This window comes from Spermophilus citellus (genome assembly GCF_964194105.1).
Source record: "Spermophilus citellus genome assembly, chromosome: 4".
NCBI classification, from domain to species: domain Eukaryota; kingdom Metazoa; phylum Chordata; class Mammalia; order Rodentia; family Sciuridae; genus Spermophilus; species Spermophilus citellus.
In genome coordinates this window covers 131,287,731-131,309,933 of record NC_138185.1, presented here as the reverse complement: position 1 = coordinate 131,309,933, position 22,203 = coordinate 131,287,731, and the positions used below count along the sequence as shown (strand labels likewise).

Genomic DNA, 22,203 nt, shown 5'->3' with positions numbered 1-22,203 from the left:
TTTTTCTTCTAGATTGTTTCCTTTCACTTAAGTAGTATGATGGCAACCTGTGGGACAGTCTTACTGTAGGGACAAGGCACTACTCTCTCACATATGAGAATTTGGTATAAGGATCTAAGATCCAAACTCTGGGGGCAAGAGGCAAAGAGATTAGAAAATTAATAATAACATTTTCAAGTAGCCTCACCCACAGAATTCTCCTATCATTTAAATTAAAAGCATAAAAAAAGAATGTTGCTTGTTTCAGGTATGTATGCATATGAGTATGTAGTTGGTGGGGGGACATGGTATGTGTGAATGTATATGGTATACTTTGTGAATGTGCCAGTATGATGATAAAAGAGTTTTTCATCTTCTCTTTCAATCTCTTCAAGACTCAAAGAAGTCAGGCATCCTGGATCTCTGTTAACAAAAAAAGTTACTGATTTTTCAGAGCTATGTCATAGAGCTCTGAAGTCTTATGATATACATTTTGACTGTTGGCAAATACTAACAAATCCATCAGGAGTACAACAGCATCTTTCAGTTCATCCCAGTTAGACTCTTGAGATATATTTGCATTTAGAGTTATAGAAGCCAAAGGTTTTCTACTCTGTGAAAAAAGTCTACATGATAATTTTCTTGTAATTTGTGTTGTAGCATCAATATTTGCAGAAAACTTTGGACCAAGCTTCACAAAAGGAGAAGGTTTCTTCTCTGTCTTTGCTATTTTTTTCCCAGCAGCTACTGGGATTCTTGCTGGTGCCAATATTTCGGGAGATTTGGAGGTACGTGTTTTCTCTGCTTTGTAGTTCATGGTAGTGCAGTTGATGGACAGCCCAGGGATCTAAGAGATTGAATGTGACCCCATTTCCCTACAGATTCAAAACTATAAAATTTCTGCAAGTTTTCCTGGCTACTTAAAGTTCTCTCTTTTAATGCTCAATTTATATTCCTATTCCAGATAGTTCTTCCAAAAGTCTTAATTAGTGATATCAGAACAATTGAGTATATTGACATGATATCAGTTTTCCAACAAAATGAATATAGTTCAGTGAGAAACTATCCAAACCACCCCTTCTCTTTTCAAGCCATAATTAATAAGAACATGGAACATTTAAGGGAAAGCAAAAGTATAACAAAAAAAAAAAACAATATTGTTACTTTGCAATCCATTCATATTATCCTGCTAAATACTGAAAGAATTGTTATATTAATTAGTTTTAATGTTTTATTAAAGATAACAAACAGTGGCCAAAATAAGATAGAAGTTTTTTTTTTTTTTTTTTTAAGTACATAAACACCTGAGCTCATAGGCCATTCATTTAAAGAAAGGTCTGCTTTAAAAAGTAGTCCAGGAACTCAGATGAGCTCTCTTGTTTCACTATTACATTAGGATTTGCCCTCATTTGCAAGGTCCAAGATGACTAATCATTTCCAGGATCACATTCCAGTCCACAAGCAAGAGCATAAGGAAGTAGAAACAAGCAATTCCCAAACTTTGCGCAGATCCCTTCTACTGGTATTCCATTGGTTAGAATTTGGTCTCAAGACCTTCCACAGTTTCAAAGGAGTCTGGGAAATGTAGTCTTCAACTGGGTATAATGTGCCAGATAAAATTTGAAGGGGTTCTAGTATTAAAAGGAGGAAGATGAGGATGGATATTAGGGAGAAATAAGAAGTATGTCTAAAAAAAAGAGAAGGAGCAGGTTTTAACTCACACACAAACGATTTAGATTTTACCTCAATAAATTTATAATCAACTTCAGAAGATAAGAAATATTTTCAAGAATCATCAGGAGATATGTATAAGTGGGAAGCATATGCACTGTCCTAGTGGATCATGACATAAAAATACTGAACAATTATTGTTCAGTTAGTCAGGGATGATTTCAAGGAGGGTAATTTTTGAACCTGAAATGAAAACCAAGACTAGCTGCTGACTATTGGTGAGGAAATACCAAGCAATTCCAGGCAGAGAAGACAAGGATGGTCAAGCATGAGGAAACTGTGGGAACAGTGAGGAGTCTATTTCAATGGGAAAATCCTGATAAGGCTGGAAAACCTTGGGAGGGACTTGAGGGAGAGGTGCTTCCCATAAAATGTGACTCCCTGCAAGTGGAGATTTTTGCCTTCAGTTTATTCACTGCTGTATTTTCAAAGTTAGCTTTGGTAAATATTTATTGAGTTTAATGAGTTAAAGCATTTAGATTTGTTATGTTAGGGACCACGGTGCTGTGATAAATTCTTGAGCAGAGATAATGACAGAAAAGATTATGATGAAGCTCAGAAAAGTCAAGAAAATTATTCAAAATGATTCAAGCAGTAAGTATTAACACCTAATGAAACTTAATTATGGATGTTCAACTTCTGGTTTCTCAGCACTGGAAATCAAAGGTCACTCATTTAAATTTCTGCGAACTGTAAGCATACATTCAAATTAAAGATTATTATGCTTTCCTTATACTTCTTAAAAACTAGTTTGTATTAGATGCTTGGTAGTCAGTTCAGCTTAGCTGGCACTAACTCAGTGCCTGAATTAAGACTAAGCTGGGGAAAAGGATCAAAGGGGTAAACTTTAATTTGAGTTGGGGAAAATAAATTGAAAGAATGTTTTCACAGTGATCCACAGCAAGAAAACATTATACATCATAACCAAATGCACACTTTAAAATTTTCTTCAAATGGTTCTTCATTTCTGATAGTTTCACATCAGTTCTATTCTATTGTATTTTTTTTTTAACACTAGCGGAATTTTTTGAATTGAATTCCATGGCACAGTAGTTGAGGAAAAAGAAACAAACATGGCCATTGAGGTTGAAATGGAAGGATACCAGTGTGGAGATGTCTAATAAGTAGCTAGATGGATGAGCCTAGAACTCTGGAAAGGAGAGAGGGCAGGACTGGAACCACAACCTGGATGAACTCACCCAGGTATGTGCAAGAGGAAGGAATAAAGAGGTCCAAGGCAGCACTCAGGGAAACACAGACATTCAAATTATTAATGGGTGAAAGGAAATCCATTATGTAAAAAGAGAAAGAGCTTTCTAAGAGGTAAGGGAAGCCAAGAAACACTGGGGTCATAACAGTCAAAAGAGGGGAATCCTGGTTTATACCTAAAGGACTTAAAATCAGCATATTATAGTGACACAGCCACATCAATGTTTATAGCAGCTCAATTCACAATAGCTAGATTATGGAACCAACTTAGGTGTCCTTCAATAGATGAATGAATAAAGAAAATATGATACACACACACACACACACACACACACACACACACACACACACAATGGAATATCACCCAGCTTTAAAGAAGAGTGAAATTATGGCATTTGCCAGTAAATGGTTGGAGTTGGAGAATATCATTCTAAGCAAAATAAGCCAGTCCCACAAAACCAAAGGCCGAATGTTTTCTCTAATATACAGATGCTAATTCACAATAAGGTGGGGAACACTAGGGAAGAATAGCCTTACCTTAGATTAGGTAGAGAAAAGTGATGGGAGGGGCGGGGAAGGGATGTGGGGATAGGAAAGATAGTAGAATGAAACCAGTATTATTACTGTATGTGTATATGTGACTACATGACCAATATGATTCTGCAACATGTACACTCAGAAAAGTGAGAAATTATATCCCATTTATGTATGATATATCAAAGTGCATAAATGCATTCTACTGTCATGTATAACTAATTAAAACAAATTTTAAAAATTTAAGGAAAAAAAGGGGGGATCCCTCAAGAAGTAGTAATGTGGCCAAAAGCCAGAGTAGTAAAGTATGTTATGTTCTGAAAGGTGACAATATGCTGGGAAATAATAAGGAATCATCAGTACTTATGGATATTATTCCTATCTGAGTGTGAAACTAAAAATAATAGATTCAGTTCAATTGAGTAAATATTTATTGTTCACACAAAATAGGGAGATGCAAAGTGCTTACATCTGCTCAAAGTCTCAGAACCCTTCTCAAGATGGCCCATCAAGAGTTGGCACAAGGGGACTGGCATTGTGGCTCAGTGATAGAGCACTTGCCTAGCATGCATGAAGCACTGGATTTGATACCCAGCACCACATAAAAAAACAAAAAACAAAAACAAAACAAAACAAAACAAAAAACCTAAAGAAACAAAAGTATTTTGTCCATCTACAACTAAAAATATGTATGTAAAAAAATAAGAGTTGGCACAAGGGACACTACAGAGTTCACATCCTAAGCCTTTCATTTGCTAATAATACAATATAGATGGTCTGTAAATACATACCTGGGAGAAGATTTATGAAATATCCAAGTCTAATCAAGAGAGTTAAGATATGATTTCAGAAATGCAAAATCGGGATGTGGTTTTCATACTCAAAAAGCAGCAATATAATAGATTATTTATATTCAGTACTAGAAAAGAATATGATGTTAATGAAAAATTGTAGAAGAAAGTTAGATTTGGGGTTACTGCTAAAGGAAGGAAATTAATATTTTAGAGTGAAAACTAAGAATTTTTCAAAGTTGCAAACCCTGTCTATAGGTATCCAGACAAGATAATTCCATTTTTTTCTGATCTTATAATATAGAATCATATATTAATATATTGTCATCACAATTTATGCCTTAACATATAAATCAAATTTGACCCTCATGTAACTTCTATTAAGTTATTTTAAAGCTTGTAATAGTCATAAATAAACACCAAGTCTTTGTCTTTTAATTACAAAACTGCCTTCCATCTTCACCCTTCTTATCCATGTACATTTTCTTTCTTCCCACTTAAATTAATTCACGTTTCACTCAGATCCCAAGAAATCTCTAATCAAATAAGTAAATTTGGAGACTGGAGTTGTGGCTCAGTCGTAGAGCACTTGCCAACCAAGCACATGTGAGGCACTGGGTTGATTCTCAGCACTACATATAAGTAAATAAAATAAAGGTCCATAGACAACTAAAAAATGTTAAATAAATAAATAAATTTTGAAATATAACATAAACAAGGAAATTGAGGCCCATAAAATCCACAGATACCTACTTGTTTCTTTGAGCTTCTCCACTGCACACACCTGCCACACTGACTTTTGCAAACAGTAGTGTGTGCTGATATTCATAGGAGAGTGTCGCGGGTAGGGAGGGGTAGTGATCACAGAATGGTTCCACAGGCTGGCTTACTCCATGTGAGAGCAGGTTTGCTTGGTTCAGTTGTGGTTTCCAGGTGTCACAGTGAGTCTACCTTCACTGTGAGTGACCTTTCTGATGGACTTAATCAGCATAATTTAAGAAAAAAAAAGTCTCAAACTTTTGTTTAACTGTATTGATTGCTTATTTGTATTGATGAGTTTTCTTGTCCTCTAGTGGGAGACTAATACCTACTGGGATTTTACTTCCCCCAATTCAATATTTATTGACTCCTACTATATGCCAGGCACTGTCCTGTATAAACAACGAATGCATTAAAATCTCTATTTGATAATTCTTGTTAAGTTGAATTGAATATAATTCAATATGCTGCTTGGAAATTGATTTGATATGATTTAGCCCCCCAAATAGGATATAAAATGGTAAATTAAATATGATGTGAACTCAGCTTAGTGAATGTATATACATTTATGAGCAAGAGAGAAGCCCATTTTCTGGTATAAGCTTGAATTTGCCCTTATTTATGCCTGCTTATGAAAATTAAACATCTCCCATTGTGATTATTTCTGAACTAGATTCCAAATGGGGATTTGAGAAATTGAAGAATTTGGTAGATCATGCTTTTTGCTCACTCACAAGTGATTTCTTTTTAAAGGCAAGCCTAAGCTCAATATAAAACAAACACACACATGCAGGTATCATCAATGTGTTTGTATATTGTCCCCTAATGCTTTAAGGTCTGATGCAGCCACACAAAATCACAGGAGACAAAGGGAAGGGAGAGGCCTTGGTAAGTGAACTACCTAATGTACTTTTCTATAAAATCTCCCTCTGGGGCAGTGAGAGATGTCATCTGTTCAGCACAAAAGTTTTACAGGATTCATAATTTGCTCTAAGCACTTTGTCTTCATCCAGAAAAAGTTCAAGCTCACCACCTTGCCATTTTCTCCATCACTTCTTTAGAATTTGTCTTAGGAAGTGTATCTTAAAAATTTGAAAATACAGAAATAACTCCAAGCAAACTATGTTTATTATTCTGCCCTGTCTTCTCTCCCACATTATTTTTTGAAAGGACCCCCAAGATGCCATCCCTAGGGGAACCATGCTGGCCATTTTCATCACCACGGTTGCCTACATAGGGGTTGCTATTTGTGTAGGTAAGTTGTATGTGTCTGGTATCAGAATGTCAGAAGTACAAGGAGCCCAGTCATTCTTTATGTCTGGAGGGCTTTCAATGGAACCTGAGTATTTTTTTTTTTGTCTTTTTTTTTTTTTTTTAAGGCAACAATTTTACTGCCTTTCTTGGTACCTAAATGTTAATGGTTTGGAACTTTTTGGCTTTTAATGCAATTGAGCTGTAAAGCAGGCATCCTGGGTCAGTGCAAGAGCAGAGCTAATCAGATTGTCATTTTGCCTGAGCCCAAAGACAGCCCCATTCTGCTCCCATGGGTGATAATTTCACTGCTAAGAAAACCCTCGGCTTCCAGCACCCATCTCCCTTCCCCTAGGAGGAAGGTAAAGAATAGACTGAAAAAAAAAAAATCAAACTAAAACAAAACAAGAAATGGCCTTAGGAAAGTATGAAAAATGTAGAATTTATGAGAGTATCTCATCTTTGTACTGCCATGTCTAATATGGAAATGTCACTGTCACCAATTGGCAGGAAATCAGAATAAGACCCAGCTGCTGGCAATGTGGGCGGCCAGCCCCCATATTGCTCACTGAGCAGAAAATATGTGTATTTTCCTGCTGTTCCTGAGTATGACTTCAGTTCCACCTGCTGCCTGCAGTCACACCTATTCCTGGTTGCCCCATCCCCTTGCCCCATATTTAGGCCATAGCAGGAGAGAAAGAAATTTGGCTTCCCGAGATGCAGACAAGAAAACCCTTTTCTGTATACATTAGAAAATACAGACCCAGGCTGGTCAACTATGGAGGACTGATGACTGTTTTACCAAAGTGGACTTCTCAGTGGTTCTCTGCTTCCTGTAGGGGAAACTGGGAAAACACATAGAACTTAAGTTGGTTTCTGAAAGATAATGAAAAACAAAAGCAAAACCCTTTGATTCTTGCCTATCTCACTGCCTCTTATTGGAGAAAATTTGATAACATTGTTAAATGTATTGTTGTGTCATTTCCAAGTTTAGTTACATGTAAAGAGACTTTGTTTCAATGCTTTAGAAAATCAACACACTTTTAAATGACAATGAAATCACCTAAAGTTAAATTTCCCCATTCACCCCCCCACACACACACACATAATAAAGATGAGGGAATGAGCAAGTTAGAGATCTGATGTCAGAGATTCTTCCTGTTTTGGCCCCCCTATATGTAGGGGGGAAAAATCTGCATTTCTATATCCTTCCCAGGGCAGCCATGGAGTCAACAACCTGGTTGTTTCTGTTGTTGCTATTGCTGTTGTTGTTGTTAATTCAGATAATGGCTCATGGCCTGGCTTCATGAGAATTTGGAGAGACCTATTATGCAGAAGTTAAAATACATGGTTCATAAAAGTCAGTTTGACATAAATGAACAATGCAAAAAAGTAAAAATTTAGAATGAATAATTTTGCTCAGTAATCAACAGTCATAATTTGGAGTGTGTAAGCAGAGGCTGGCAGGCCACTTCTCAGGGTTATGATAAGAAGGATTCACTGATTATTGTTAGTGGCTCCTTCAATTCAAAGATTCTATGATTATTAAGTCTTTCCCAGGCTCAAAGAATGTAAATTCCATGACTAACACTGAAGGTTCCTGTTATTAGTTCCTGACACTGGGACTTGTCTTAATTAGAACCTATTCTGGGTAGAGTGTGAAAAGCGATGTAAGCAGCTTTATTGGTTGGCATTTCATTTGCATAATATTTATCCTTTATGTAATTTTTTAAAGTTTATGTATATTTCACACATATATTCATATATTTCAATAATCCTACCCAACACAGAATGGTAAATACAGTCCAGAAAAACTCAAGGAAAATCAGTAGTTAAAATATATATCAAGAGTCTTTAAAATGGTCAAAATTCCATTTTTGAGAATCTATCCTAGAGAAATGTTTTGAAATAAAGAAGAAAAATTTATACACAAAGATATTTATTACAGAATATTTGTAATAGAAAAAGAACAAATACTCAAACGTGTGAAAATAATAAAAGGGATTAACGGAGAGAGATGTTTGATACAACATTTGACCATAAATATTAAATTTAATTCCATAATGCTTTCCCTTGTTTCCCTCACTGACAAGGAAATATATCCTTCTACTTGAAAAGCATGTGGTCAGTAGCACTAAGCCAGAAATATGAATTGAGTGTATACTGTGTGCAAAATATTGCCATGCACATTTTCAGAGATCAAAAAGTAAGGCAGTCTCAACCCCCAGGTCTCTCAGAGTAGCTGTTGAGAGCTAAGACTTAAACCACTCAAGACAGTGAAGATGTCAGCCTATATTCTGACAGGGCCACTCCCAGGACTCAAAGGATGGGAGCCTCCAGGAGCCACATCCCAAGAAGCATATGGCCATGAACAGAGATTGGGAATGTTTTTCAGACTCAAAGTCAATTTAGTGTTTTTTCACAAGAAAATCATAGGGGATGAGAATCCTTCTAAAGAAATGACAAGCCATAATTGTCTCCACAGCAGCCTGTGTGGTCCGCGATGCCACTGGAAGCATGAATGACACCATCATTTCTGGCGTGAACTGCAACGGGTCAGCAGCCTGTGGGTTGGGCTATGATTTCTCAAGATGTCGCCATGAACCATGTCAATATGGGCTGATGAACAATTTCCAGGTTTGAACTGCCAAAAAATAATAACAATAAGTATAAAATGTTTTTTGCTGTTGTTTTTATTTTTATAATATTAGAGATAGGGAAGCTTCTGAACCTGCAACTGATTGATTACTGATTGACTTGTGAATTCAGCGAGAAACAATTTGTGTGGCATGGAAAAAGAGTGATGCAGGCATTCTGCAGTAGCAATTCCTGGGGTTACATTTACTTGTGGTAGGGAGACAATAGGCAATTGTATGAATTAATCACCAGGAGAGAGTACCACCTGGCTCTAGGTACCTTTTGATCAGTCATGCAAGATTTCATGGTGGAAAGAATCTTAGATCAATTGGCACTTAGAATGCATTTCATCTGTGGATTTTGGCTTAGGAAAACCCTGTAAGGAGCCCCTGGAGTACCCAGAAGACAAGAGAAAGAGAGAAATTGTGAAAGGAGGGAGAAAGTGAGGAGGAAAGAATAAGGGAAGTTAGAAATATGTAGGACTTGAAACATTGATTTATCTGCATGATTGGTGAGGAGACAGAGAGAGAATTAAATGTGTCGTGAAGTCTTCATTCATCTATTTTAACAACTGGTGCAGAGAAATTAACTCAGCTGAAGTCATTATTCCAAAATATGTCTTAAATTGATAGAATCTCATCATGTCTCAGATCTAAAATTATGTTTAGTCAACACAGAAAAAGCAAAGGTTTGAAAAGGCTCTGTGTGCAGAAAGACCTAGAAAAGCCTCTAAAAAGACTGGTAAACAGCTGAGTCCCTTCCGAAACCTTACTAAAATACCACTTTCTGCTGGATAGAATTTTTCATCATCAAAGAAACATATGACTGGCCTGGAGTTGTAGCTCAGTGGTAGGTAGAGCAGTTGCCTAACATGTGTGAGGCACTGGGTTTGATCCTCAGTACCACATAAAAATAAAAAAGTAAAATAAAGGTATTGTGTCCATCTACAACTAAATAACCACAAAGAACAGAGAGGGGGAAAGTGCTGTCAAAACCCTTGAAATCATTTACTTCTTGATTTTTTCCAGTATCTTCTAAAAATATTGTGGTAAGCATTTATTATTCTGTGTATAACAAAAATGCGAATTCCATTTTGAAAAAAAAAAGTAAATATTAAGAATTATGGGGTGGGGCGCAATCTCCTTAGAAGTAATTAGTTATAAAAGATTCCAAATCACAGAAAGTGGAGAGGGAAGCATTTGCATTAAAATGGAGCCAATGTTTTAAACATCTGTTGGATGAGTCTCCTTACTTGGCCCTTTCTTCTCAAGGTCATGAGCATGGTATCAGGGTTTGGCCCCCTCATCACTGCTGGAATCTTTTCGGCTACACTCTCCTCTGCCCTGGCCTCCCTCGTCAGTGCACCCAAAGTGTTCCAGGTAATACAGGCACGAAGGAGCTGTGCTTCTCCCTACTGCTACTTCCACTGAATGTGGATTGAGCTGAAATATTCGTTCTCGGTGGCAATCATTTTCCATCATTTTCTGAAACAGTTAATGTTTGCATCTGGCTCAAGTGCTATGTCTGCCACATAGTCAAGATCGATTCAAATAATATAAAGAATGACAAACTGCAGTGTTAACTTGTGCCTCATATTGTGTATCACTTAATCTTTCCCCAAATCTTCTTGTTTGAATCACCTAGAGAAAATGACTATGCATAGATATAAGTGACAAATTTCTCCTCTTTTTTTTCTTCCCCATTAGGCTCTGTGCAAGGACAACATCTTCAAAGGCCTGCAGTTCTTTGCAAAGGGATATGGGAAAAACAATGAGCCCCTGAGAGGATATTTTCTCACTTTTCTGATAGCCATGGCATTTATTCTTATTGGTTTGTAGTTTTCTTGTTCTTACTGAAAGCCAAAGAATTCTTCTGATTACTCAGAATTTACCCTTCAGTTTGAGAAATTACCTACTTTATGATTAAGATTCCATTTGGGAATGTTGGAGTCTAAGAAAGAAATGAGAAATCCTTGTGTGTAGAAGCCCTTTGGGAAACTGGAGCTGGACTCTGGGCTTTATCTGTTCTTTGAAAGTGAATGTTGGAAACCCATCCAACCAAACACAACTGGAATCCTTCCTCCAAACTGCCTGATATTATTGAACCTCAGTGTTTCCTGCAGCTGCCATATCTCCCACCCTGACAGCAGAACTGAATTGTCTGTGTCAGTGTTTCTAAAAATAAGGTTCATTGGCCAACTACTCAGAATCACCAGGGTGTTTGTGAACATGCAGATTTTTCAGGCCCAACTCTAGAGTTAATGAGTCAGAGTCTCTGAGGATAAGGAATCTGCATTTTTACAAGCTCCTCAAAAGACTCATAGACCATTAATATTTGAGAACCACTTAACTGGATTATACTCATGGCTTCCTCTCCTCAAGTAATAAAGAAGCAGCTCTGTGAGCTTGGAAAGATGCATCCCTCAGCTGTAGCCTGCACACGCCTCACTCCTCCCCCATCCCCAGAGGCCCACCTTTGCTGTTGAGCACACTGGAAGATAGGAGGCAAAATGCAAAGTTCAGATGGGAACCACACTTAGGCAGCTGTACCTTCCTCAGCACCGTGGTGCTGAACTATGGTTGCTCCTCATCATAATGCATGAAACTCTGGGCTCTATAGTTCATGAATCCACCTAAGATCTCTATGAGGTTGAGGAGGGGAATATATAACTCTCAGTTAGAATTTTTAAAAAATTAAATTAAAATGATTACATATCTCTAAAGATGTTCCAATTATGTAATTTAACCTTTAAGGCCTCAAATGATTGCCCCGTGCTGAATTTAAATGATTCTACAGTCAAAGTTTAAACATTTGTGTATAAATTAAATGCTATCCTTTAAAATCACTCTTTCAGAAAAACATGGATTAGCTCCATATGCAGATTTTATGGTAGCATTTTTTGCATATTTCCCAACTGGTTTCTGTGTTCTAGAATCATACCCAGTTGACACCTACACTCGCATCATTGAGGATTATAGATGTCTGAATCTCAGATTAATGAGGAAGTCTGTATTTTTTTCTTGTATCATACAGTAAACAATCTGGTTAGCATTAAATCATACCATATATTTAGCCACTGAGGTCAAAGTATTTTAGAGATGCAGAAAAGTATGAAAGAGCCAAAAGAGTCCGGAAAGTCATAGAAAAAATACTGGAATATGCAGAAAGATTTTTCAGTTGGTAGTTTCTGGTACACTGGTATTTAACTAATCTGTCACTTGGTAGAGCCTTTTGGTTATTTACATAGCAGACAAAAATCATGATATTGGTTGGTACCTCCAATATAGAGTATGCTCCATCCCCAAAACTTCTAGGTACAACTCTTGATTGCCTATTTTCTGATTGGTAGGTTTTTCTTGATCTCACTTTATAGAAACCCAGGCTAAGAGTATATATGTTATCCCAAAGAAAAAATCACTAAATTTTTAAACTTTGACAGATGCTAGCTATATTTTCAATTTCCAAATAAAGTCAGGCTTCCAGGCTATAACAGCTGTTCAGCCCCCGATCTCATCACTCAGACGTACATGTTTGATTTTGCTTCTTTTACAGCGGAACTGAACACCATTGCTCCCATCATCTCCAACTTTTTCCTGGCCTCATATGCACTTATTAACTTCTCCTGCTTCCATGCTTCTTATGCTAAATCTCCAGGTAAGATGACATTTCAAAACTGGAGTCAGCCTAAGCAAACAGTTAGTTTGTCTCAATAAAATGAAATAAGTCAGTGAAAAGTGCTCAATCTGTGTTTATATGTTTTCGTATATCCTAGTGGGCAGTGTAATCCACTTTATTTTGGTGAGTTGGGGGATGGCTTCTAAAATAGAAAAAGAATCATTTGAGCAATGGCCTTTTTGACCAACCGTAAAGTCAATTTTCTCCTGTGGCAATAAATTATTCATTGCAAGAGAAACCACATTTATTTCAGCAGTAGAAAAACACCACTATTTATTTCCAGGGTGAAAGTGACCACAGAAGTGGAATAAATGTATATATTTGAGACTTCCTTACTATCAATTTGTTTCCTGCCCATGGTGCAGAAGAGAAGGATGAGTAGCTCCCATAATTACCTGCTGAGTGCAGGCAATGCAGATTCACGTGGGGCCCCATGATGTTGATGCCAGCGGCGTCTGTGCACTTTTGGGGCTAGGTTTAAAAAAGTCGTTCAGAATTTTACACCAAAGAACTTTCCCCTACGCAGTCATCCCTCATCTCTTTTTGGCTTCAACTGGCCAGTAGAGATCCTCTGCCTTTCCTCCAAAAAAATAAAGTCTTGTCATCATCAACCCTTAAAAAGTTCCTCACAATGAAGATTTTGTCAAACATATCAAACACTGCCTTAGGGACGGACTACTGCCTTCCCAAGCCTTTGGAAAACCTGCTGGCAAGAAGATGAAAGATAAATGGACAGGGAACCTTTATCTACCCAAGACTTCTGGATTGTAGGAGATATAGAAAGACTTTTTGTTTAGTTTTGTTATATTCTTTTAACACAAAGAAATATTTGACCCTATGCCTTGTTATAGCCATTTTTGAAAAACAAGGCGGAGTTATAAAGGCTGGTAGGAAAATGAGTGAAAAGGAAGAAGGGAAAGAGAGAGAGGAAAAATAGAAAAAACGTATAGAAGGAGGCAAACACACAAACTCTTAAAATAAATCAATATCTTTCTCTCCCTCCCTCCCTCCTTCTCCCTCTCCTTCTCTTCTTTTCCCTCCCTCTCTCTTTCTCTTTAACACAAACACACACATACACACACACACACACACACACACAGAGAGAGAGAGAGAGAGAGAGAGAGAGAGAGAGAGAGAGAGACAAGCCAGACTCAGAAAAATAAAGGTATTTCCAATGATGTTCTCGAAGTGCTATTTCCATCTTGTGGTTATTTAGGAAATTGCTCCTGGAGACTTTTACAGTTGTGTTGTGTTTTGGCAACTGCAAATGTAAAATGTACTTCATCCAGAGACCAAGTGCCCTCCAAATCAGAGTTTCCCCATCCTGACCATACTGTCTCCTGGCTTTATTCATTTCAGAGAACTAATAGAACATGGAAACTATGTATTTAGGAACTGTGAGAAATATTTTCATTACAAAATGTGTGATATATTAATATATTGGGTTTAAGAAGTCATTGCTAGAAAAATCTCTCCTTCTTTTTTCCATGGATTATTGTTTCTGAAAGGACAGGGCTATCCTCTTAGGGTTATGGGAGAGCTGCCAAGAAGTCAAGCAGATTGACTCCTGCTGACTAAGAATAGTCATGTGCAAAAGCTGAATGTCTTAATCCTCTCTCTCCTGGATAATCATGAAGCTCCTCCTCCCACTCTTTCCATCCCTCCTGCCTCCTTTCAACCCCTGGTGGCTTAGATTTTAGATGCCTAAGCTTTGGAAAGCACAATTGGGGCATACAGGAAGAATGAAGGGGTCTGTGAGTAAAATTTTCCAAATGCTTAATATTTCCCAGATTTTACAGCATCATGTTTGGTATAACCACCACTTTCATAGGCCAGGGACCCAAGATTATAGAAAAAAAAATAACAGAGTTAAAAAATGGACCTCAAAGTTCTGATTCTTTAAGACAGAAAAACACACATTACCTGCATTCTTATAAAATTCAGTAGCCTGATAACAGTAGTGTGAAAAACTTGTGGGTTTTTTTTTTTTTTTTCAGGATGGAGACCTGCATATGGGATTTACAACATGTGGGTGTCACTTTTTGGAGCTGTGTTGTGTTGTGCGGTCATGTTTGTCATCAACTGGTGGGCAGCTGTTATCACCTATGTCATTGAGTTATTCCTCTATATCTATGTGACTTATAAGAAGCCAGGTAAGATAAGGACTGTCCAGGATGGGGTTTCCAAATCTCTCTCTATCCATTCATTCAGCATTTATTAAGCAGCTTAGGTGTGCCATGTACAAGGTAGATAGTAATAATGTAATGTAGAAATAACAACTATGTCATATAATCATTTAATCCTCATGATAGTGTTGTACATTAGTATTACTCTCATTTTACATACAAAGAAACGAGAATTCACAAAGTTGACCACTTGTAATGGTCAGGATGTGTTAGAGTTGACATCTTAACCAGAGGAGTATCATCCCAAATCCCAGAAGTTTTTCATTACAGCACCTTCTGCTTCTGTGTCCCAAATGAAATACATGTCCTGTCCTCAGGAGTTCCCAGAATAAACAATTAATTATGATACAGTATAGTAAGCAAAACCATGAAAATAAGAATAATAATTTGCTAAGAAAAGGGGAGGGAGGGAGTCATTTCCTTGATTAGAGTTGTCTAAGAAAATTTGGGGTTTCATGGCTTGAGTTCTCAGGGTCAGGCACTCTGTACAAAATAAGTATTTGTTGAGTGAACAAATAAATTAGGTTATAAAAGAAAACAATAAGCAACTAAGAGACAATTCATGGAACAGAGTCAGGGAATGACATTCTAGGCAGAAGGACAACAGGAGTGAAGTTAAGGATGCACATAAGCTGGTGGCATTTTGGGGAAGCTCCAAGGCCTTAACACATTGATTTGTTTGGTACTAAGGAGAAGGGACTTGATATGAAGTGAGAGGGGTTGGCTGAGGCCAAGGAAATAGGAAATTTACATGGCCTGTGAAAGAATCAGGATATGGAGAACAATAGAAAGGTGCCATAGGTATTCAGTTGGAGAAGCATAATTGGACCTGAACTTTGGATGTTGACTTTAGAACCTGTGAGAAGGGTGAACTGAAGCAGGGAGTGACTAGGGAAACAGGGGGTACTGAGAGGCCCCCGGCCACCATAGAATTCCCCTTTTCTCACTTTGCCAGTGAGGTAGAGATAGTATAAAACAACTTTGGATGGATTTGTTTTGTTTTTCTTTATCTATTTTCAACATCAGATACCATTTACATATGGTAGTTGTACATCCCTTTTTGAGGTACATTCCACAAGTTTTGACAAACTTATACAGTCCAGTACCTACACCATAATCAAGACGGAGGACATCCCTAAGGTGCCCTACACCCCGTGTCTTCAATCTCCTTTCTCTAGAACTTGTCCCTGGCAACTACTTTTCTAATTTCTGATTCTATACCTTAATCTTTTCCAGAAAAATCCTATAAATAGGACCATATAATAATAGCCTTTCACTTAGCATAATCCTCTGGGTTTATCCATGTTGTCACGGGTATAAGTCGTTTGTTCTTTTGTATTGTTGAGCAGCACCCTATTATGAATATATCACAACACTTTAAAAAATCTCTTCACAAGTCAATGAGCATCTAATTTATTTTCAGTTTAAGATGATTATGTATCCATGTGCTATACTTATTCATACACATGTCTTCGTATGGACCTAAGTTTTCATTTTACTTGAGTAAATATCTAAGATTCAGATTTCTGTTTATATAGTAAGTATATACATAACTTTAAAAGAAACTGTCAAATTGTTGTCCATAGCAGCAGTATCATTTTCTGTTCCTACCAGCAATGAAAGAGTCCTAGCTAGTTGCTTCATATCTTTGTCATCATCTAGAATTGTCAGTTGCTTTTTAAAAAAGTCATACTAATAGACATATAGTGCTATGTCATTGTGGTTTTATTTACTTTTTCTCAGTGACTAATGATGTTGAACATCTCATTTGCCATTCATATATCTTCTTTAGTTAAGTGTCTGTTTCAATCTTCTGCTCATTTTTTTCCAATTGTTTTCTTATTCAATTGTGAGAGATTTTTGTTTGGTCTGTTTTTTAGTTTCTTATACTAGGGATTGAATCTAGGAGTGCTTTCCCATTGAAATATATGCTCAGTCCTTTTTTATTTATTTATATTTGTCATGAGATGAGTCTCATCAAATTGCTAAGGGTCTCCCTAAGTTGCTGAGGTTGGCCTTGAACTTGCAATCCTCCTGTCTTAGCCATCTTAGCTGCTTAGATCAAGTGGCTGGATTTATATGAAGGTGCCACCATGCCTGGCATGACAATTCTTTATATATTCTAGATACAAATCCTTTTACAGTATGTGTTTTACAAATATCTTCTCTGGGTCTGTGGCTTCTATTTTTATTTTCCTTATAGTTTGTTTTGAATAACAGAAGTTCTTAATTTATATTATGTCTTAGTCATCTTTCCTTTTTTTTATTTATATGGTTGAGCAATTTACATCTGACTTAACTTTCCCTAGTCCAAGGTCACAAACTTCTAATGTTTTAATGCTTTGGTGATTTCATTAAGGTCTACTATCCCCTTGGGGTCAATTTTTGTGTAGGGTGTGAGGTGTGGTATAAGTTTCAATTTTAGGATATAAATGTCCATTTGACTAAGGGGGTTTTTATTCCTATAAAAATGAGTTGTCTAAAGTATGCTTAATGTCTAATGCATTGTCAGTACTTGATCAATGTTAACCTGTTTTTCACTTCCAGTTAATCATCTCCAACTCACTTTCTAACTCTCCAAAGCAAGAGTGGAGGGAATAGGTTCCTCCGTCTTGGAATGGGTCCATGCATTTCTAGCCTATTAAAGTTCATTTAATATTTAAATTTGTTTTTGAAAAAGAAAGGAAGGAAGGAAGGAAGGAAGACAGGAAAGAAGGAAGAAAGAAAGGCAGACAATGGATGGTAGTGCTGACTTCCCTTGTTATGATTGTGTTCTAAAAGATCAACCCAAAATGCTAGCTAAAGAGCCTTGATCCTATTCATGGACATCTAGAAGCATAAATCCCTGAACTGCTCATTTTAACTATTCAAATATAAAGATGACTGCACACTATCTGTATAACTGAAATTGCTTTCAATTTAAGAATTTGTGAAGACCCCTTGAACTTATTCAGGGCTGACCATTTTCTTTTTTTTTTCTTTCTTTTTTTTTTTTTTTTTAAGAGAGGGAGAGAGAGAGAGAGAGAGAGAGAATTTTTTAATATTTATTTTTTTAGTTATCAGTGGACACAACATCTTTGTTTGCATGTGGTGCTGAGGATCGAACCCGGGCCGCACGCATGCCAGGCAAGCGCGCTACCACTTGAGCCACATCCCCAGCCCGGGCTGACCATTTTCCCCAGTCCTTCCACCTGCAATGTAGTTATCACACAGCCTCTTCCACCAGGCAAGATTTCTGAGACTGCAGCTTTACAGGCTGATCCTTAGCTGGAAAAAAGCCTTGTTTCTGAGGATTCACATAGTGTTCACAAAGCTCTTTCTAGGAAACACTGTTGCATTTTCTCTAATTTGGGCACAGATCTCTGCTTGCATAGCCAGGGAAAATTATATAAGTGGATGGCTTGTAACAATTTTGTGTGTGCCAATTTCCTCCTTGGTCCACAGATGTGAACTGGGGCTCCTCCACACAGGCTCTTTCCTATGTGAGTGCTTTGGACAATGCTCTGGAATTAACCACAGTGGAAGACCACGTGAAAAATTTCAGGTAAAGTTGGCTACTCAGGCATCTGGTGTGTTCCACATCAGAAGAGGCTTTTCTTTTGTGCAAGAATAGAGTAATTACAAGCTTTGTGTGTATGTTCCAAAAATGAGCAACTGCCATACTTTCATAGCAGCACTTCCTACAAATGAGTGCTTCTTCCTCCCACACTGGGTCATGCCTACCCCAAACCGTAACCCCTTATGGTGCCAAGTGTCACCTTCCATGCGTGGAGATGGAAAAGTGGCCTAAATGACATGATTTCAGAGAGATGTCTTAATTATTATTAATTAAAATATAAGTATTAGGGCTGGGGATGTGGCTCAAGTGGTAGCGCGCTTGCCTTGCATGTGTGCGGCCCGGGTTCGATCCTCAGCACCACATACCAACAAAGATGTTGTGTCCGCCGAGAACTGAAAAATAAATATTAAAAAAAAAATTCTCTCTCTCTCTCTCTCTCTCTCTCTCTCTCTCTCTCTCTCTCTCTCTCCTCTCTCTCACTCTCTCTTAAAAAAAATAAGTATTAATTATCTCCATTCAGCTTGAGCTTACTGAGTTCCCTTCAGAGCAGTCACACTTGGGCTTTTCTTTAGTTATGTCTTATTTTTTTATAATATTTATTTTTTGGTTTTGGTGGACGCAACATCTTTATTTTATTTTTATGTGGTGCTGAGGATCGAACCCAGCACCCCGCGCATGCCAGGTGAGCACATTACCACTTGAGCCACATCCCCAGTCCAAGTTATATCTTATTTTGAATGGAACCTCTCAGCACAAGCTGACAAGACAGAAGGGGGAAAAAAAAGAAGAAGGAAATAGTGAATAGTGACTGGAGAGGGACAGGTTTCATTGATATTTGGGGTAGAGCAGTATCCAGACCATAAAAGGCGAGTGGACCCCAAACTGCCTTTTCCCGGCTTTACACTTTTGCTGTGACTGACTAGACTATGAATACAAAGATATTGGTGGGAAACTCAAGAAATAATCAGGGGAGAGGTGGTTGCGTTTTTCATAGCCTCTGTACTAGCTGTTTCCAATGGGGCATTTCTGCTTTCAGCGGCTTCCTATAATGGCCAGTTCTATATCTTCTCTTCTTTACTTTCAGGCCCCAGTGTATTGTTCTAACAGGGGGACCCATGACAAGACCTGCTCTCTTGGACATAACTCACGCCTTTACCAAGAACAGTGGACTTTGCATCTGCTGTGAAGTCTTTGTGGTAAGAGACTCTTCATCTAAGAAAAGTGCTTTTTTCTCCCTGCTCACCTTGTGTTACTTAGGCCAGCAGGGACGGTACGTGCAATGATAGAAAAATAACAAAAAACTCTGGATAAGAGCCCTCTTCCTTGATTCATAGATCAAGGACAAACAAGAGCCCGGGATCCTGAATTTTAACCGGTAGTTGAAATGTTTTTCTGATTTCATAGGAGACCAACTAAAAGTGATAAATATTTCTAAAGGATGGCCTTTGAGTCAAGGAAAACAGAACTGGCTTGGAAATAAAACAAAAGCATTTGGGGTGATAACTGTCCTTCGAAATGTAAAAGGATGGAAGGAGCCAGAGAGAGCACTATTATATAGACTAACTGACGAGGAGAGAACCAGACATAATGGCCTTAAATGACAGCGTTGTGGAATTTAGATGAAATATTTGGGTAAACCTGATGACACCGCAGATATCTAGGGAATTAAAGCAAGTTTTCCATGTCTTAGATAAACAGTCATTGCTGAATGAATTACTTTTTGTTTAGGGAGTATGTGGTAGACAAATAATAATCAATTGGTGATTTTCTAAGGAAGTATTCATATAGTGGTTAAAATTTTAACCATAATTATTCTCAAGTGGGGAGAAAGCATTAAAATTATTCTCAAGTGGGGAGAAAGCATTAAAATTATTATTTAAAATAATAATGTGTAGGACTGGGGCTATAGCTCAGTAGTGTTTGCCTAGCATATGGAGACCCTGGGTTGATTCCCAGGATTTAAAAAAAAAAAAAAAGTCCAAATCTTCCAAACTAGCCCACTTCTACTAGTATTCCCATGTCATTCCCTTTCTCTTTTCTGTTTTTCTTGTGCGCGCAAACACACACACGCACACACACACACACACTGCTAAAAGTCCTCATCTATTGATGTATTTTTGTAGTACTTAAGTGCTTACCTATTCTTCCAAGCATTTTCCTAGTTTTTCTTGTTTGATTCACATGACAGCCCAATGAGGCAAAAAATAAACAAAGCTGTGTTCTCAATTTACTGATTGGGAAAGTGAGATTCAAGAAAATTAAATTAATGCTCATAATCACGTGATAAGACAGTGGCAGAGTCAAGACGTCAATCCAGGCCCCTGGGTGTGCTCTGCATTACACAATGTGGAGAAAACCTCAGCAGACTTGCATCCTTGGGAGCACTGTTAGAATCAGGTACCACTACTTACATTTCCAATGTCAGCCAAGGAATAGGCCATCAGGAGGCTGTGTGACCCTGGGGCCAGTCAGCTCTGTGATGATGCAGGGGCTAATTTACCACATGTCACCATGAGCAGCATTTAAGCCTCTTTTTACACCTGGCAATATTCTAAAATCTATATGAAACGAGTTGGTCATATTCTCCTTCCTCTCTGTGCTTATATGACAGTAACTCAAACAATATAACTAAATGCAATTATCCTATAGTGGGAGGAGAGAATCCTACTGAATACATAAGATTGACAGGTTAAGTAACGGCCAACTGTGACTCCAGAGGATTTTTAAAAAGCTTATCAAGAACCCTTCTCTCATATTATCAACTTTGGTGCCCTGGATTAGTGGATTTCATTTTGGCCAATATAATATAGGAGTTGGTTTTGATGGAATAAGCAGTTTGAGGTGTTTTTCTTCTCTAGCAATTTAGAGAAAATTTAGTTTAGCAGGCAATAAAGTATCTTCAGAACTAGAGAAATGAACTGGGAATATAAACTGTCATATACTGACTGGGGAGAAAAGGTCTTCTACAGAGACAAGAGATATTGCTTTTAATTAACCCTTTGCTGCTTTAACTGTAATAAAGGAGTATGATGCTAGAATATCATTTCATTTGAAGTAAATACCTAAGTATGTGGCCTTTGCTGTTTGGCATGTACGTGGGTGACATTGTATATTACTGTGTTGGTCTCTCCATGTAGGACCCAAGAGTCTTGTTCCCGGGTGCTACAGTTCTCTTGGGGACAAAAAAATAGTTACTGAATCAGTTAATGACTTTCCAGTTAGTTACTTTCTACGAATTCCTGTGGTTACAGATGCTGTTACCATTTTTAGACTCCAGCTGTCAATCATTTTTGCAAAGAAACAGATGGAAGGCAATATGGGGGGGAGTCAGCATACCCTCAGAATTTTTTTTGAAAGTGTATGTGCATTGGTTGATGGTTAGGCCAACCTTGTGGAAGATGTTAAATGGTGATGATAAGAGAATGACAGTTTTGTTTTTAACCTTAGGAAGCTGGTGCTCTTGGGCTTTTGTGACTAACAGCCAAGTTCTGAATCACTGTTTTGCCACCTATTAGCTGTAGGTCCATTCGGCACATAATTTAGTCACTCTGACTCAATATTCTCAGTTATAAAATAAAACTAATAAAACACCCTCTATATTGTAAAGTTAATATGAGAATCATATAAGATAAGCTTTCAAGTACTCAGTTTGGTGTCTGTCAAATAGTAAATGCTCATTTAATTTTAGTTTTATTATCATTGATCCTGCTATTGTCATTATAGTTATGTTTGATATACCTGGCTGCCATTTTCATTTCAGAAATACAGGACAAAAACAAAGACCTAAAGAATCCTCTCTTAAAAAACAAGCCGGGCACTGAATTTTGATCTTTTGGGGTATCTAGCTGTTTGGTCATGATGGAACATTGAGATATGTTTCCTACCAGACATG

At 37.5% G+C, this 22,203-nt stretch overlaps 1 protein-coding gene across 3 annotated transcripts in view; it reads left to right on the top strand.

The window, feature by feature from the left end:
- The window catches only part of SLC12A1 (solute carrier family 12 member 1), a gene marked incomplete at both ends in the record, with an annotated part of 83,318 nt that overhangs the window by 23,024 nt on the left and 38,091 nt on the right, over positions 1-22,203 (top strand). For all 3 annotated transcript variants that reach the window (XM_081292965.1, XM_081292966.1, XM_081292967.1), the window contains 9 exons: positions 640-767; positions 6,174-6,258; positions 8,740-8,891; positions 10,163-10,270; positions 10,598-10,721; positions 12,444-12,545; positions 14,564-14,719; positions 18,197-18,296; positions 19,396-19,507. In XM_081292965.1, coding sequence (XP_081149091.1) covers positions 640-767; positions 6,174-6,258; positions 8,740-8,891; positions 10,163-10,270; positions 10,598-10,721; positions 12,444-12,545; positions 14,564-14,719; positions 18,197-18,296; positions 19,396-19,507 — 1,067 coding nt within the window. The remainder of the gene's footprint in view (positions 1-639; positions 768-6,173; positions 6,259-8,739; positions 8,892-10,162; positions 10,271-10,597; positions 10,722-12,443; positions 12,546-14,563; positions 14,720-18,196; positions 18,297-19,395; positions 19,508-22,203) is intronic.